At 33.4% G+C, this 15,353-nt stretch overlaps 2 protein-coding genes across 2 annotated transcripts; one reads left to right on the top strand and one right to left on the bottom strand.

Annotated features, from left to right (window-relative positions):
* The first annotated feature begins 1,856 nt into the window (after positions 1 to 1,856).
* LOC131608218 (ATP-dependent zinc metalloprotease FTSH 8, mitochondrial-like) lies at positions 1,857 to 4,166 on the top strand. The gene is made up of 2 exons (XM_058880138.1): positions 1,857 to 2,376; positions 2,470 to 4,166. Exons 1-2 carry the CDS (start codon positions 1,888 to 1,890, stop codon positions 3,895 to 3,897), a joined length of 1,917 nt encoding a protein of 638 aa, XP_058736121.1. The 5' UTR covers positions 1,857 to 1,887; the 3' UTR covers positions 3,898 to 4,166.
* Positions 4,167 to 12,333: 8,167 nt separating this feature from the next.
* On the bottom strand, positions 12,334 to 15,018 carry LOC131603962 (ATP-dependent zinc metalloprotease FTSH 3, mitochondrial-like). The gene is made up of 2 exons (XM_058876442.1): positions 14,340 to 15,018; positions 12,334 to 14,201 (listed from the first exon to the last, which is right to left on the bottom strand). Exons 1-2 carry the CDS (start codon positions 14,919 to 14,921, stop codon positions 12,771 to 12,773), a joined length of 2,013 nt encoding a protein of 670 aa, XP_058732425.1. The 5' UTR covers positions 14,922 to 15,018; the 3' UTR covers positions 12,334 to 12,770.
* Between the last annotated feature and the right edge of the window lie 335 nt (positions 15,019 to 15,353).

Consider the following 15,353-nt stretch of genomic DNA (forward strand, 5'->3'; position numbering starts at 1 on the left):
CGCTCTTGTTTACGACGACCATTTTTCTTTTCTTTCGCGGATCTTATCGATATTTTCCCCTTATTTTAGAATAAATAAAGTTCAGTGGTAACTCTGTTGTATTTCGAGCGTGTGATACGCTCGGTTATTTTTTGTGTCGCGACAAATATTTTAAAATTAAAAACGTGATTTAGAGGAATTTATGTTCTATATTAATAGAAGTTATAAAAATACCGAAACATATTTTTTTTCTCATTTTAAAATTTTATATTGATTAGAGTTTTGGAATTAGAATAAGTAAATTATTAGGATTTATAATATATTGATATTGGTATAATAAGTATTCAAATGAAATGACTTAAAATACAAATAAAATCAATTGATCCTACCTCTCTATTACTTTTAATATTTAACTTATTTTTTTTAGTTTGTTCTTTCTTTTGGGCTTAGGCCCTCTATTCTACCCAAAAAAAATTAACTTATTTTCACATTGTGTTTATAAACCTATTATATACTCAAATAAAATAATTAAAAAATTATCCTACAAAAAGAATTGACATTTTATATAATTTTAAAATTCATATGTATAGTAACATTAATATATGAAAGCCCAAATTCTCAACGCGCCGAGAAAATTATACCCCGTACCCCTACATTTATCCCAATACCCCTACAATTTTAAAAAAATCCCAATTTTGTCCTTATTAAATTTTTAACTTTTCTTTTTTATTTTTTTTTTTTCAATTTTACTGAACCGGATATCCCAGGGGTGAGTGTTCCAGTTCCTTTTTTTTTTCAATTTTACCGAACCGGATATCCCAGGGGTGGGTGTTCCGGTTCCTTTTTTTTTCAATTTTACTGAACCGGATATCCCAGAATTGGGTGTTCCGGTTCTTTTTTTTTCCAGTATACCGGCCACACAGGTTCCAAGGAAAGGGTCGGACCAATTGCAGCTCGATTATATGCAGCCTTTACCTAGAATTTGCTAGAGGCTGATTCTACAAATCAATCTCATGACATTTTGAGTCACATGGCAACAAGTCAAACCATGGTGCCAAGACTCTTCTTACATTTTCAAATGTTCTCATAAGCATGAAAAGGCTTCTACAATAACATTAGAGAGAGAAGAGCAAGAAAATATCATACCTTAATTAACTCACCCTCACAGTAACCGTCAAACTCTACTCTGCATAGTTAAACAAAGACAAAAACACTATCGTGAATAACTCGTAAAACTGGGAGGGAAGGAAAAATAAATGCAATAATTGTTAAGCAAGTATGTTATACGCTGCAAGTTCTTTCTGTATTCGGCTAGATTCAGTTTGGACAACCGCTTGCGCCTTCTTCACAGTCTCAAACAGATTTTGCATGTTTCCGAACATTCCTGCCTATATTCAATGCATACATAATTCATAATTCAATGTTGAAAAAAAAGAACCGGAACACCCAATTCTGGGATATCCGGTTCAGTAAAATTGAAAAAAAAAAAGAACCGGAACACCCACCCCTGGGATATCCAGTTCAGTAAAATTGAAAAATAAAATAAAAAAGAAAAGTTAAAAATTTAATAAGGACAAAATTGGGATTTTTTTAAAATTGTAGGGGTATTGGGATAAATGTAGAGGTACGGGGTATAATTTTCACGCGCCGACTATATTCTAGACATGAATGTTTTATCTCAAATCAATATTATATTTTCCTTAATCCGTTGGACTTAATTGGAAAACAAGAAACCGTTTGCATCATTTGGGCTTACTTAGAAAACAAGTAGTTACGTCAGTAGAATCAAAATCAACCAATCAATTTGAATTTAAAATCAAATATTGTGAGCTAAGTAAACCCCTTTAAAACCCTAACTCCCCTTCCATAAATTCAAAGAGTTCTCACCACTTGTTCTTTATTGTAGCAATGTTAGGTTTATCTCTTTTATACCGTTATTTTGATCCTCTTAAGCAGAAGCAGAATAAAATTATTTTTCACGAGTTTTTTAAGCTACCGAAGCAGAAGAATAAGATTAGTTTTCAGGAGTTTAGAAACAAGTTTCTGGAACCAGGGTTAGTTCATCATATTGTTGTCAACAAGAAAAACGTTGCCAAAGTATATGTTAAGAACGATAGTGGTGCCAAATATCAATGTTGTTTCAAGTTTGGAAGTGTTGATTCTTTTGAGTTGAGATTAGAGGAAGCACAAAAAGTGCTAGGCATTCATCCTCAGGATTTTGTACCTGTTATTTATTCTTCTTTAGAAACTAAGGATTTTCTTTTCAAAATAATGTTTTTCATATTTTTCTTGCATCTGGTTGCCAATCTAGTTGCCATTAAAGGTAAGGGTATTAGTGAATTACTTAACATGAATGGAGGACGTGTTATCCAAGGAAACCAGAATGATAATAACAAGGTTGGCAACCACTAATGTTTATTAAATGTGCTCTTTTAGCAGAATGATTACTTAGTGACATTGTTTTTGTTGTTTTGAATTCATTTTGTTCAGGTCTATTTTAAGGATGTTGCTGGCTGTGATGAGGCAAAGCAAGAAATTATGGATTTTGTTCACTTTCTCAGGAATCCTCAAAAATATGAAAAGCTTGGTGCCAAAATTCCAAAAGGGGCTCTTCTGGTGGGTCCTCCAGGCACAGGGAAAACCCTTTTAGCTAAAGCAACTGCAGGGGAGTCTGGCGTGCCGTTTCTTTCGATCTCTGGTTCTGATTTCGTGGAAATGTTTGTCGGTGTTGGAGCATCTAGGGTGAGAAAGTTGTTCGATGAAGCCAGGAAGTGTGCTCCTAGTATAATATTTATTGATGAGATTGATGCAATTGGTCGGTCAAGGGGTGGCGGTGGTGGCCATTCGCGCTCAAATGAGGAGCGCGAAAATACTTTAAATCAATTGTTGGTGGAGATGGATGGTTTTGGAACCACTGCTGGAGTTGTTGTTATGGCAGGTACAAATAGAGTTGATGTATTAGACAAAGCATTGCTTAGGCCTGGGCGTTTTGATCGCCATATAATAGTCGATAAACCCGACATCAAGGGCCGTGACCAGATATTTCGGATTTACTTGAAAAGGATCAAACTTGACCATGAGCCTTTATATTATTCACAAAGGCTTGCATCCCTTACTCCAGGATTTGTTGGCGCAGACATTGCTAATGTTTGCAATGAAGCTGCTCTGATTGCTGCAAGGACTGAAGAATCACATGTCACAATGGATCATTTTGAGGCAGCTATTGATAGGATCATTGGTGGCTTGGAGAAGAAGAACAAGGTGATAAGTAAGCTGCAAAGACGTACTGTTGCTTACCATGAAGCAGGCCATGCTGTTGCAGGTTGGTTCTTGGAACATACCGAGCCATTGTTAAAAGTAACTATTATTCCTCGCGGAACAGCAGCTCTTGGGTTTGCTCAGTATGTTCCGAATGAGAACCTTCTCATGACAAAGGAACAGCTTTACGATAGGACTTGTATGATCCTTGCTGGCAGGGCTGCTGAAAAGGTTCTTATTGGGACAATCTCTACTGGGGCACAGGATGACTTGGAGAAAGTCACCAAGATAACATATGCTCAAGTAGCCGTCTATGGTTTCAGCGAAAAAGTTGGCCTCCTATCTTTCCCTCAGAAAGAGGACTCATATGAGGCTTCTAAACCGTACAGCAGCAAAACTGGCGCAATCATTGATTCTGAAGTGCGAGAATGGGTGAACAAGGCATATGAACATACAATAAAACTTATAGAGGAACACAAGGAGAAAGTGGCTGAAATAGCAGAGTTGCTGCTCGAAAAAGAAGTGCTTCACCAAGATGACTTACTTCAAGTCTTAGGCGCGCGACCCTTCAAGTGTGCTGAAGTCACTAATTATGATAGATATAAGCTAGGATTTCACGATGAGGAGAAGGCTGTAGAAACCACCGTTGATAGAGACTGAGGTGGTTCTTCATAGTTGATTAAGTTGATATTCATTAATTTTTTGTTAAACAGGATTTTATTTCATTGATGCTGTGAAGGATACTTTACTGTGCCATTCATTGGTAACCATTGGTCTTCCTTTCTTGTAAAATTAGTTACAATTGCACTTGCTAAGGTGGCAATTTTGGTAAATCTCTGGGAAAGATTTTTCTGAAAAATGTTGCTAAAAATATTTAAGTGTTGTTTATGTTCATTCTAAAAATGCTTAAGAGTGTTGTTTATGTGATGCTCAGGATATTATTATGAAGTTCCTTTTTTTGGCACATTTACTTGGTATGCTTTTGATCTCATCAGATTTATTTATCCTCTCTTTCAGATGTTTGTTTAATCGGCTTAGTCAAGCATTATGAGATTATGAGAAAAATTATTTTAATCATGTCACCCAATGATTTGAGCTATTTTAAATTGATTTTGTTTTTATTTTTGGATTTTAATTTATATGTTTAAATAAAATTTTAACAGTTCAACTTTTTTGGCTCCATCGATATAAATTTTATACTTTTTGTTTTAAATGTAAAATTATTTAATATTATTATAAATTATGAGACTTATTGTCATTAATTTACATAGATAAAAAAGAAACCACAATTACTTCAATGGTGTCACTAGGTTTAAGCTCTTCTACATGATCACTCTTAATGTTGGAGAAGCTCTTCTACATGATCACTCTTAATGTTGGAGAATTTTTTGAGCTTAAGACTAAATCCCAAAGCAAAAACAAATCTCACCCAAAATGATTTTCTATGTAATTATTTTATATTTTGAATTTACTATTTTATATTTATCAATACCACATCATATCTTTTTAGGTAAATAAACTATAAATATTTTTTTTGTTTATTAAATATCTATTTATCAATACCCAAATTTTGTATTTGATCCTAGTTTCATAATTGATCCTAGTTTCATAATGAGGTGTACATGTTTTAAAGTGAGTTTTTAACCAATCTTGTATTTCATCCTGTTTTGAAAGTAAAAATATATTAAATTTTAAATTTATGGTAATAAATTAATTATTTTATACTACTTATATTCAAGGTTAACCTATTGATATCAGTTTTGTTAAAACTATAATTTAAATTATTTTTCATATACCTTTTAAAAAAATAATATTTATGAATGATTGTAAATTATCTATCATATTAAAAAATGTACATTATCTATAAAAATCTTATTTAATATTATAATTTTAAAAATCAGAAGGAATTGTCATTATTGATTTCAAAATTATTAGAAATAATTATACACTATTTAAAAATCGTAATACTACTTACTATAAATTATTAGCAATTTTTACCCCGTATAACCCATTTTTTATTAAAAATAATTTAATTTAATTTTATATCTCACTCAATCTATTCAATAGATCTTATTAAAAGAGGTTTTAATATATAATTAAAAGACAATTTAATATTTTAATTATATATTTTAATTAATATTAAGAATATGCAAGTTAAAATTACACATAATTATATATTTATGTAAATTGTATTTTTTTTAATGATAAAAGTGTAATCCTTATATTATAAATTGCTATAAAAATTGGTTAAATAAAAAAAAACACGAGACAATTATGATGTGTGAATACACAGTTTTTTATGAAACATACTAATTTGTCATATTTTTTAAATGTAAAACATCACCAAAAGAAGATGAATTTATGAATAAAAACTTACACACATGTTGTCTTGTGCAAATACACGGAAGAGTGATTATAAAATTAAACAATATATAAAACATAAACTCTAATATTAATAAAAAAATTATATCTCACTTATTTAAAAAAAAAATTGACACTTAAGATAATATTTCTAAAAATCATATTTAAGAATGATTGTAAATTATCCATCATATTAAAAATTTTACATTATCTATAAAATTTAATAATAATAATAATAATAATAATAAAAAACAATTTGATTTTTTTTATACATCACTCATTCTTATTGAATAGATCCATATTAAAATGAGTTTTAATTTATAACTAAAATATAACTTAAAATTTATGATATATTTTAATTTAGTATTAAGGATATGCACATCGAAATTACATATAATTATATAGCTATACAAATTGTATTTTTTTTAATAATAAAATGGTAATATTTATACTAAAAATTGCTATAAATATTTGTTTTAATAAAAAACATAAGACAATTATGATGTATATGAAAAACACAACTTTTTTATGAAAAATAAAAAACAAAAATTTGTCATTTTTTATACAATTTATTTTATTATGTCTTTAGTATTTATAAAAGGATGGATAAATTTTAAATTATTTAATCTTAATTTTTTAAATAAATTTATTATATGATTAATAAGTTCACACTTTTTGACAAACCTCTAATATTTATATCTTCAACTATTTTGTTTGTCTTTTTTTTGTTAAACTATTTATATTTATTATTATTATTATTATTATTCGACCCATATGTTCGCACGTCTATTAGGAGACTAAAATTAATATACAACATTTTTGTTTTATTTTAAGTATAATATATCACATACCAACATAGAAAGATACAGTATACTACTCCTTCCGTCTCACAATATGTGTCATCTTTCCTATTTTTATTTGTCTCAAATTATTTGTCCATTTAGAATACCAATGTGATCTTTATTATTTCTTTCCACTAATTTACCCTTATTTAATATATTTTAATTCATTTAAGTACTCCACTACCTATTATTAATAAGGTTAAATGAGACTTAATTTATAATTGAAGAGGCAACTGATCTTCTGATTTTTGGAGAGGCAACTGAATCTAATATGGCTTGTATCATAGAGACGCTTGATACTTTTGGAGAAATGACTGGTCAGGAAATTAATCAAGACAAAACGAGCATTCTGTATTCAAAAAATGTCAGCAGAAGTTTACAAACCAAGCTTCAGCATATCTGCAAGTTCCGATGCACAACTAGATTCGGCAAGTATCTGGGGGTGCCTTTGAGTGGGAAAAACCTGAAGAAGAATGATGTTCAGTACTTAGTTGAACAAGTTGCCATGAAGCTTAATTGTTGGAAGAGAAATAGCCTCTCGTTAGCAGGGAGACTTACATTGGCAAAAAGCGTTATCGAAGCGATTCCACTATATCCTATGATGACATCCAAACTTCCCAAATCATGTATTGATAAGATTCATGCTCTGCAGAGAAGTTTTGTTTGGGGAGACACGGAAGACAAACGAAAATTGCATTCCATTGCTTGGGATACGGTCACGTTGCCTAAGCAAATTGGTGGGACTGGATTGCGTAACTTGCATGTTTTGAATAAAGTGTGTTTGATGAAGCTGGGATGGGCTATGTATAATAATTCAAGTGATCTTTGGTGTGAGGTTTTGCGAAACAAGTACGTAAACCAAGATCAGAGTGGTTGTATGCAAGCTAAATTGACGGACTCGAGTTTATGGAAGGCAGTGGTCAATATCTTGCCAGACTTGCAGAAAACCGGTCGTTGGGTTGTTGGTGATGGAAAGAATATTAATGCCTGGGATGATGTTTGGATTAAAAAAGATTGTAGAGTGAAAGATCTTAATATCAGTATTCCTGAGGGACTGCAGAATGCTCGAGTCTGTGACTTGATAAATGCGAACGGTGACTGGAACATTCAGATATTGGAAAGCTGGCTGCCGGCGGATTGGATGGACAGTTTGATAGCTATTGTGCCTCCAAGTAGGGAGGATTGTACTGACGTTTTTTGTTTTGCAGGAACAGGAAATAATGATTTCTCAATGAAGGAAATGTATAACACTATTGAAGGGTTCAATTTCGATTCATCCGACAGAGATTGGAATAGAATTTGGAAGGCTGAGGTACCAGAAAGGTGTAAAACTTTTATGTGGATTCTGAAGCATAATCGGTTACTGACAAATTCCAACAAGAATCAAAAGGGGTTGGGAAGTGCTGCTTGTAAGTTATGTGGAAATGTCTACGAGTCAAGTTTACACGCTTTAAGAGACTGTTGCAAAGCAATTCAAATTTGGAATAGCTTGATTCCTAGTGATTTGGCTGGCAATTTCTTTTTAGTTGACATTGAGGAATGGATTAAGATAAATTTAAACTATCATGGCAGTAGGAAAGATGGTTGGAGTAATCTTTGGATTATTGCTTGTCATGCAATTTGGACATGGAGGAATCTAGAAGAACATGATGAGAATTACTTGCGACCCCCGGAGCCAATTATTCAGATTTTGAAAAGAGGTGACGATTATAAAATGGCAAAGGCTTTGTACAAAGCTGTGCGGGAAGAAGATTTTTCAAAAACTATGATAGGCTGGACACCCCCTATTAGGAGTATGATGAAACTTAATACTGATGGTGCTAGTGATATTTCAAACGTTGCTGGTTGTGGTGGAGTATTAAGAGACTACAAGGGTAATTGGAAAGGAGGATTTAGTAAATATGTGGGGAATTGCAGTGCTCTTTTGGCAGAATTTTGGGGAGTTTTGGAAGGAATTAAGCTAGCTATTCAATGTGGTTACAAGAGTATTGAGATTAATATTGATGCTTTGGTGGTGGTTAAAGCTATTGAAGAGGGGAAAGTGTCTCAGGTGGATTGTGTAGCCATTCTTCGTAAGATTTTGGAAGCGATGTCGGAGTTTGATATGGTGATGGTCTCCCATGTTTACCGTAATGCCAATGCTTGTGCGGATAGATTAGCAAAGCAAGCGATTCTTGAGAGGAATTTTGTTATTTATAACACTATTCCGTCCTTTATTTCTAGTCAATTTGTTTCCGATTCTATTGGGCTCTCTGTACCCAATATTGATCTTTTGTAGTTGTTTCTTCTTTTGGGCTTGGGCCCTCTTTGTAACCAAAAAAGAAAAAGTGTGAAAATCTCAAAGAGGACGCCTATTGTTAGACGGGAGGAGTACTAATTATACTTCTTTACTCTCAAAGTTCATTTTTCTTATATTGTAATAAGGCATAAGGTATGTCAACTAATTACACTAATAAAATACAACTACATATCTAAAGTTTTATAATACATAGATACAATGATATACTTATTGCTCCTAAACTCTACCTACAAACTTAAAAACAAAACAAAAAAAACAAAAAATCTAACAATTTTACACACACAAAAACAACATTGCGCGACCTGTACGAATATACGGGTACTTTACTAATTAGGTAAATAAATTATAAATATTTTTTAGTTTATTAAATATCTCTTTATCAATACCCAAATTTTGTATTTAATCATATTCTAATAATCAAAGGTATACTTGTCTTGAAAGTGAGTTTTGAGCAAGTTTTGTATTTGATCTTGGTGCCTATAAATATAATAATTTTCTATGTAATTTTTTTTATATTTTGAATTGACTATTTATATTTTTTGTCAAACTTCTTTCCATATTTATATTCAAGAAAAGATCTCATATTTATTGGTTCCGAAGATATCTCTCCAGAACATTCTCTAAAATGCAAACTTAATAACTGTTATGGATTGAGCCTATAACTGGTCCACCGTCGGGAAGGGTCCAATCCAGCGAAGTCAACATGAAGGCCAATGGAATGATCCACTTGCTCATATCCGTGAGAGTGTCACAACCATGTGCCCCTCGTAAAGCATGTGTTCAACTACCCACTAGAAGATTCAGTTTTCCTCCTCCGAATCCCACGGAAACTCCATTCATCCAGGATGGAAGTTACATGATGACTTTGTCCTACCACGTAGGATCCTGACAATCTCCTTATTTGGGCCTACACAATCAAGCCCAAAACAGTAGATCTTGGCCCAGCGCTGGGAGACATAATAAATACCCTCTTTCACAAGAGGGTCAGGTAATTTTTACTTTCCTTCCACATACTTGCTTTCTCATTCTAAACCTTACTTTGACATCGGAGTGTCTTACAGATACCCTCTTCCTCTTCTTTGGACCGACCAGAATCACGTTACAGGCTAAGACGATCGTCTGATCCCGGTAAGCTTAACGACCACATAAATATAAAAAATGAGTATATTGCAATGTTAAAAAGTGAGTATATTACACTTCAAAAATTTAAAACAAATTAAAACAAGTGTCGCCAGCCAAATATATTGGTGGTTCCCTCTTGGACTTTTCCGCATTCAATTCCTTTTTAATGTTGTTCAATCTTTTTATTTTGTGCATCCTTTCAACAAAACGATACGGCCACGTCTCAACATTTGCGGTTGAATGAGTCGCTCATTTTGGTGATGTAGGTGGTATGGGGCATCCCGGTTTTAAGTAAACTTGTACAAAATGACTTGATTTTTCAAACCATCAATACACATGATGGAATCATTTGGATTTCGAGGTGGTGCAGAGTGGAAAAAAGGTTTCCAAGAACCTGTATTGCGTCAAGTTAATGCACTCTCTATCATATGTACATGCAATAAGATGACCCATTTATGGGAAGCTCGTCCATTTTGACATTGGTGCCTGACCGCTCAAGCAAGGAACAAGAGATTCATAAACCGCTTTAAAATTTTCTTTCTCTCCATACAACCACATGTACAATTCTTTACGCGTCTTTAACTCTTGGATAAGTTGATGACGGACAAGTGCATGACTATTCTCTCCCTAACCAAGCAAAGTCGAAACGGCCTGGTAACTGCAATTACCATCCCCCTCAACATTGACGACCCGATCGATGTATTTGTGCATAAAAACCGGCATCTCCTCTAATTCCGATGTAAAATTATCCTATTTTACACACTCCAACCATCTTAAATAATGGAAGTATATACTTGTTGATCTTGTAGGTAGAATAAAAAATGAGCACTGTCGGAAACGTGTTTAACAACTTTATCGAATCCGGATGAGTCCAAAAAATATCTCGGACCGGAACTCCATCGTCGCATGTTCTATACCGAGACACTTAATTGTTATCATCCAACAATTTCAACAATTGTTGCATCTCGCTTCTATCTCCCCTAACTGTCTTGTTAGTGTGATACCGAATATTATACACTTACCTTATATTTGATACATTGTCGGGTTCCTTCTGTTTCAATGTGGCAAGTATATTTTTTGGTTGGACAAGATTCAAGGTCATGTCACTAATACATGTCTTCTCTTGCAGTTTGAGCCGACATATACTAGGATGACCTAGTAACTTTGAGCACAATTCATGGTTATGCAAACCACAAATAACACTAAATTTTCAGTTCTTGGTAGCCAACGTGTAACCACGAATTTTAAAAGGACATTCACATTTTCTACTACCTGTGTCGTCTCTTTTAAACTTCCGTAGAGGAGTCTGGTATTTCCCGCTTCTTTCGCACAACAAAGTTACAAAAAAGTTTCTTCTTTCTGAACCATTATCTGATCTTCCTATAACCACACTAAAACTGAGTCTTGCTTGTTATTAAAGTCACCACCAACATCTATCGACTTTATGACAATCCCTTGAACATTCAAAGAAATATCGTTTGTAGAAACCAATTCTTTTGAGATATTATCGGGATGCACCATATATTTTTGTAAACAATGAGATTTTTTTTAAAAAAATTACAAAACTGCTGTAAAAAACAGGACAGATATGTTACGAAGTGTACATCTGGAAGTGTTCATCTTCAACACGTTTCGGAGATGTACCTATGGAAGCAACGTTACTTTTTTTTTACAAAAGTTTGATGATTAATGTGAGAAATGTAATGGAAAAAGTTGAACCTTTACCTTAAATTCAATCTTCTCTTGCTCTCTTTGATTTGTTGCATGAAAAAATTGAAGTTTTGGAGTGAAAAATGATATTAATGATGGAATTTTTTAGGTTGGTAAAAGTGAGTGTGGAAGAAGAAAAACAACAATGAAAGAGTGATCACACAGGTTTAAAATTTAGCTGAAACTTCCTGAGCTATATCTACGGAACAGTCTAGCGCTAAGACGTTTCGGATATGTATCTACGGAAATTTCCTTAAACTTAATTATTTTAAAGTTTTTCCAACGTTTGCCAGTTCAAAGTACTTTCGTAGTTGTAGCTCAGAAAAAAAATTAAAATTTTGACAAAAAAAAAAAAGTACTTCCTAATATATATCTCCGAAATCAAGAAACATAAATAGAATTGTGTTAGGTGCTTAAAAGTATCGAGAAGTGAATTAAGAAATTACCATATAATTTATAATAGACTTATAATAGTCCTCAAGTCAATTGAGCTTTTTAATTATTTTTTTAAACTTAAATATTGGTCCAGTAACAAATTGTGTTAACTTTTCCAACGCTTTAATGGTATATTCTTTTGGTTTATATATAAGGGTCAAAGGGTGACCAATATGTTAATTGTTTTTTAAACATCAAAAGATAAATAATAAAAAGAAACTACAAATTACAGATGACAAATAATTAAAAATAACTTTTCTCATAATCCTTGACTAAACAAACATCTGAAAGAGGATAGATCAATCATACGAGATCACAACATACAGATTACCTTAAGGAACATGTACTCAAGAAAAATGAACTTCGTACTCATAATATCCTGACCATCGCATAAACAACACTCTTAAAGCCTTTTTAGCAACTGTTTTCAGGAAAATACTTAACCTTTAAATACGCAAATCTCACAAATCTCACTCATAGGTTTGCCAAAATTGACACCTTTTTCACATCAAGTGCAATTGTTACCAAGTTTACAAGAAAGAAACCAATAAAAGAACAATAGGCAATTGTAATCAATGAATGGCAGAGAAACATATCCTAGACAACATCAAAGAAATAAAATCCTGTTCTACTTCTCTTTTAAATGCACTTTTTATCATATCATCAATCTATCAGATCTATGGTATTACTAACACCTCAAATTCATGCATAGTAGTAACAAAAATATAAAGAAAATGAACTTATTCAACTGCGAGAGAACAGCCTCAGGCTTTATCGACTGTGGTTTCTGCAACCTTCTCCTCATCGTGAAATCCTAGCTTAAATCTATCATAATGAGCGACTTCAGCACTCTTGAAGGGTCGCTCACCCAAGACTTGAAGTAAGTCATCTTGGTGAAGTACTTCTTTTTCAAGTAGCAACTCAGCTATTTCAGCCACTTTCTCCTTGTGTTCCTCTATAAGTTTTATTGTTCGTTCATATGCCTTGTCCACCCATTCGCGCACTTCAGAATCAATGATTGCACCAGTTTTGCTGCTGTATGGTTTAGATATCTCATATGAGTCCTCTTTTTGAGGGAAAGAAAGGAGGCCCACTTTTTTGCTAAAACCATAGACAGCTACTTGAGCATATGTCATCTTGGTGACTTTCTCCAAGTCATCTTGTGCTCCTGTAGAGATTGTCCCAATCAGTACCTTTTCAGCAGCCCTGCCACCAAGGGTCATACAAGTCCTATCGTAAAGCTGCTCCTTTGTCATTAGAAGGTTCTCATTCGGAACATACTGAGCAAACCCAAGAGCTGCTGTTCCGCGAGGAATAATAGTTACTTTCAACAATGGCTCAGTATGTTCCAAGAACCAACCTGCAACAGCATGACCTGCTTCATGGTAAGCAACGGTACGCCTTTGCAGCTTACTTATTACTTTGTTCTTCTTCTCCAAGCCACCAATAATCCTATCAATAGCTGCCTCGAAATGATTCATTGTGACATGTGCATCTTCAGTCCTCGCAGCAATCAGCGCAGCTTCATTGCAAACATTAGCAATGTCTGCTCCAACAAATCCTGGAGTAAGGGATGCAAGCCTATGTGAATAATATAAAGGCTTGTGGTCAAGTTTGATCCTTTCCAAGTATATCTGAAATATCTGGTCACGGCCGTTGACGTCGGGTTTATCAACCGTTATTGTGCGATCAAAACGCCCAGGCCTAAGCAACGCTTTGTCTAATATTTGAGGCCTATTTGTACCTGCCAGCACAATAACTCCAGTAGTGGTTCCAAAACCATCCATCTCCACCAACAATTGATTTAAAGTATTTTCACGCTCATCATTTGCACGGGAAGCCAGTTGGCCTTCACCACCCCTTGACCGACCAATTGCATCAATCTCATCAATAAATATTATACTAGGAGCATACTTCCTTGCTTCCCTAAACAAACTTTTTACCCTAGCTACCCCAACACCAACAAACAATTGCATGAATTCAGAACCAGCTATCGAAAGAAATGTCACACCAGACTCCCCTGCAGTTGCTTTAGCTAAAAGGGTCTTCCCTGTACCTGGAGGACCCACCAGAAGAGCCCCTCTCGGAATTTTGGCACCAAGCTCTTCATATTTCTTAGGATTCTTGAGAAAGTGCACAAAATCCATAATCTCTTGCTTTGCCTCATCACAGCCAGCAACATCTTTAAAATAAACCTGAACAAAAAGAATTCAAATCAACAAAAACATTCTCAATAAGTAATCACATTCACCACCACAATCAGTAACAGAAACTACAATGATCAACTACAGAACATGCTGTTAAAAAACACAAGCAAAAAAACAATTACCAACCTTATTTTTGGCATTTTTGTCTACTTTAACAAACTGTGGTGCAAACATCTTGTATATTCCACTCATATACACCATCAATACCAAAGGAATTATGCTGGAAACTATACCTATAAACTCCGAGAACAAAAAAATCCCAGAAGCATAAATAACAGGAACAAAATCATCAGGGTCAATGCCCATTAGTTTCTGAGTTCTCTCTAATTTCTTCTCAAAAGAATCAACATTAGCAATATAGAAAAACCCTACATATTTTCCACCACCTCCCTTCCCTGTGAGTACATCAACCTCTGTTTGATTGGGATAAAACTTCCTAGCATAAATTTCAGCGAAACCTTTGCTGGAGACAACAATATGGTCAACTAACCTAGGTTTCAAAAGCTGGTTCCTAAACTCCTGAAAACTAACCTGTTTTTCCTTCTCAAAAGAATCAAAATGAAAAGATAAAACAAATAGCCCTAACAGTGGTACAAGCACCAACAACTTGATGACATGTTTTCGAAATTGCTTCATGAATGATTCTCGAAAACCCTTTTGATCCTTTGTCTTTGACTTCAGACTCGTTTTTTTCTTACGATTCCCCATTGATTGAGAAGATTTTGGAGTGGAAAAGGGGATTAGGGTTTTTGAGCCAAAGAATTTTTTTGGATTTGAGCAATTATGCTATTCAGGATTTATTGGAGATTAATATTCAATGTATGTACTGTCATGGTAGCTACATCCATCCAATCAGATCTACTCAATTTCATTTTCTAGATTAATTTTGAAATTATCTTAATAAATAATTATTTAAATAATTTTAATCGATAAATATTCAGAGAAAATAAGAAATGCTTTTTACACTATTACTGTTATTTCCTCGATCCGACTAATCATTTCAAACATATTAAAAAATATATATATAAATAATATTTTTATTATAATAACCTTATCATATATTAAAATTGATGAAATTTTTATTAATTAGAAGATAAAATTAAAAAGAATATATTAAAAATTAAAATAAATCACTTATTT

Source organism: Vicia villosa, linkage group LG5 (genome assembly GCF_029867415.1).
Source record: "Vicia villosa cultivar HV-30 ecotype Madison, WI linkage group LG5, Vvil1.0, whole genome shotgun sequence".
In the NCBI taxonomy this organism is placed as follows: Eukaryota; Viridiplantae; Streptophyta; class Magnoliopsida; order Fabales; family Fabaceae; genus Vicia; species Vicia villosa.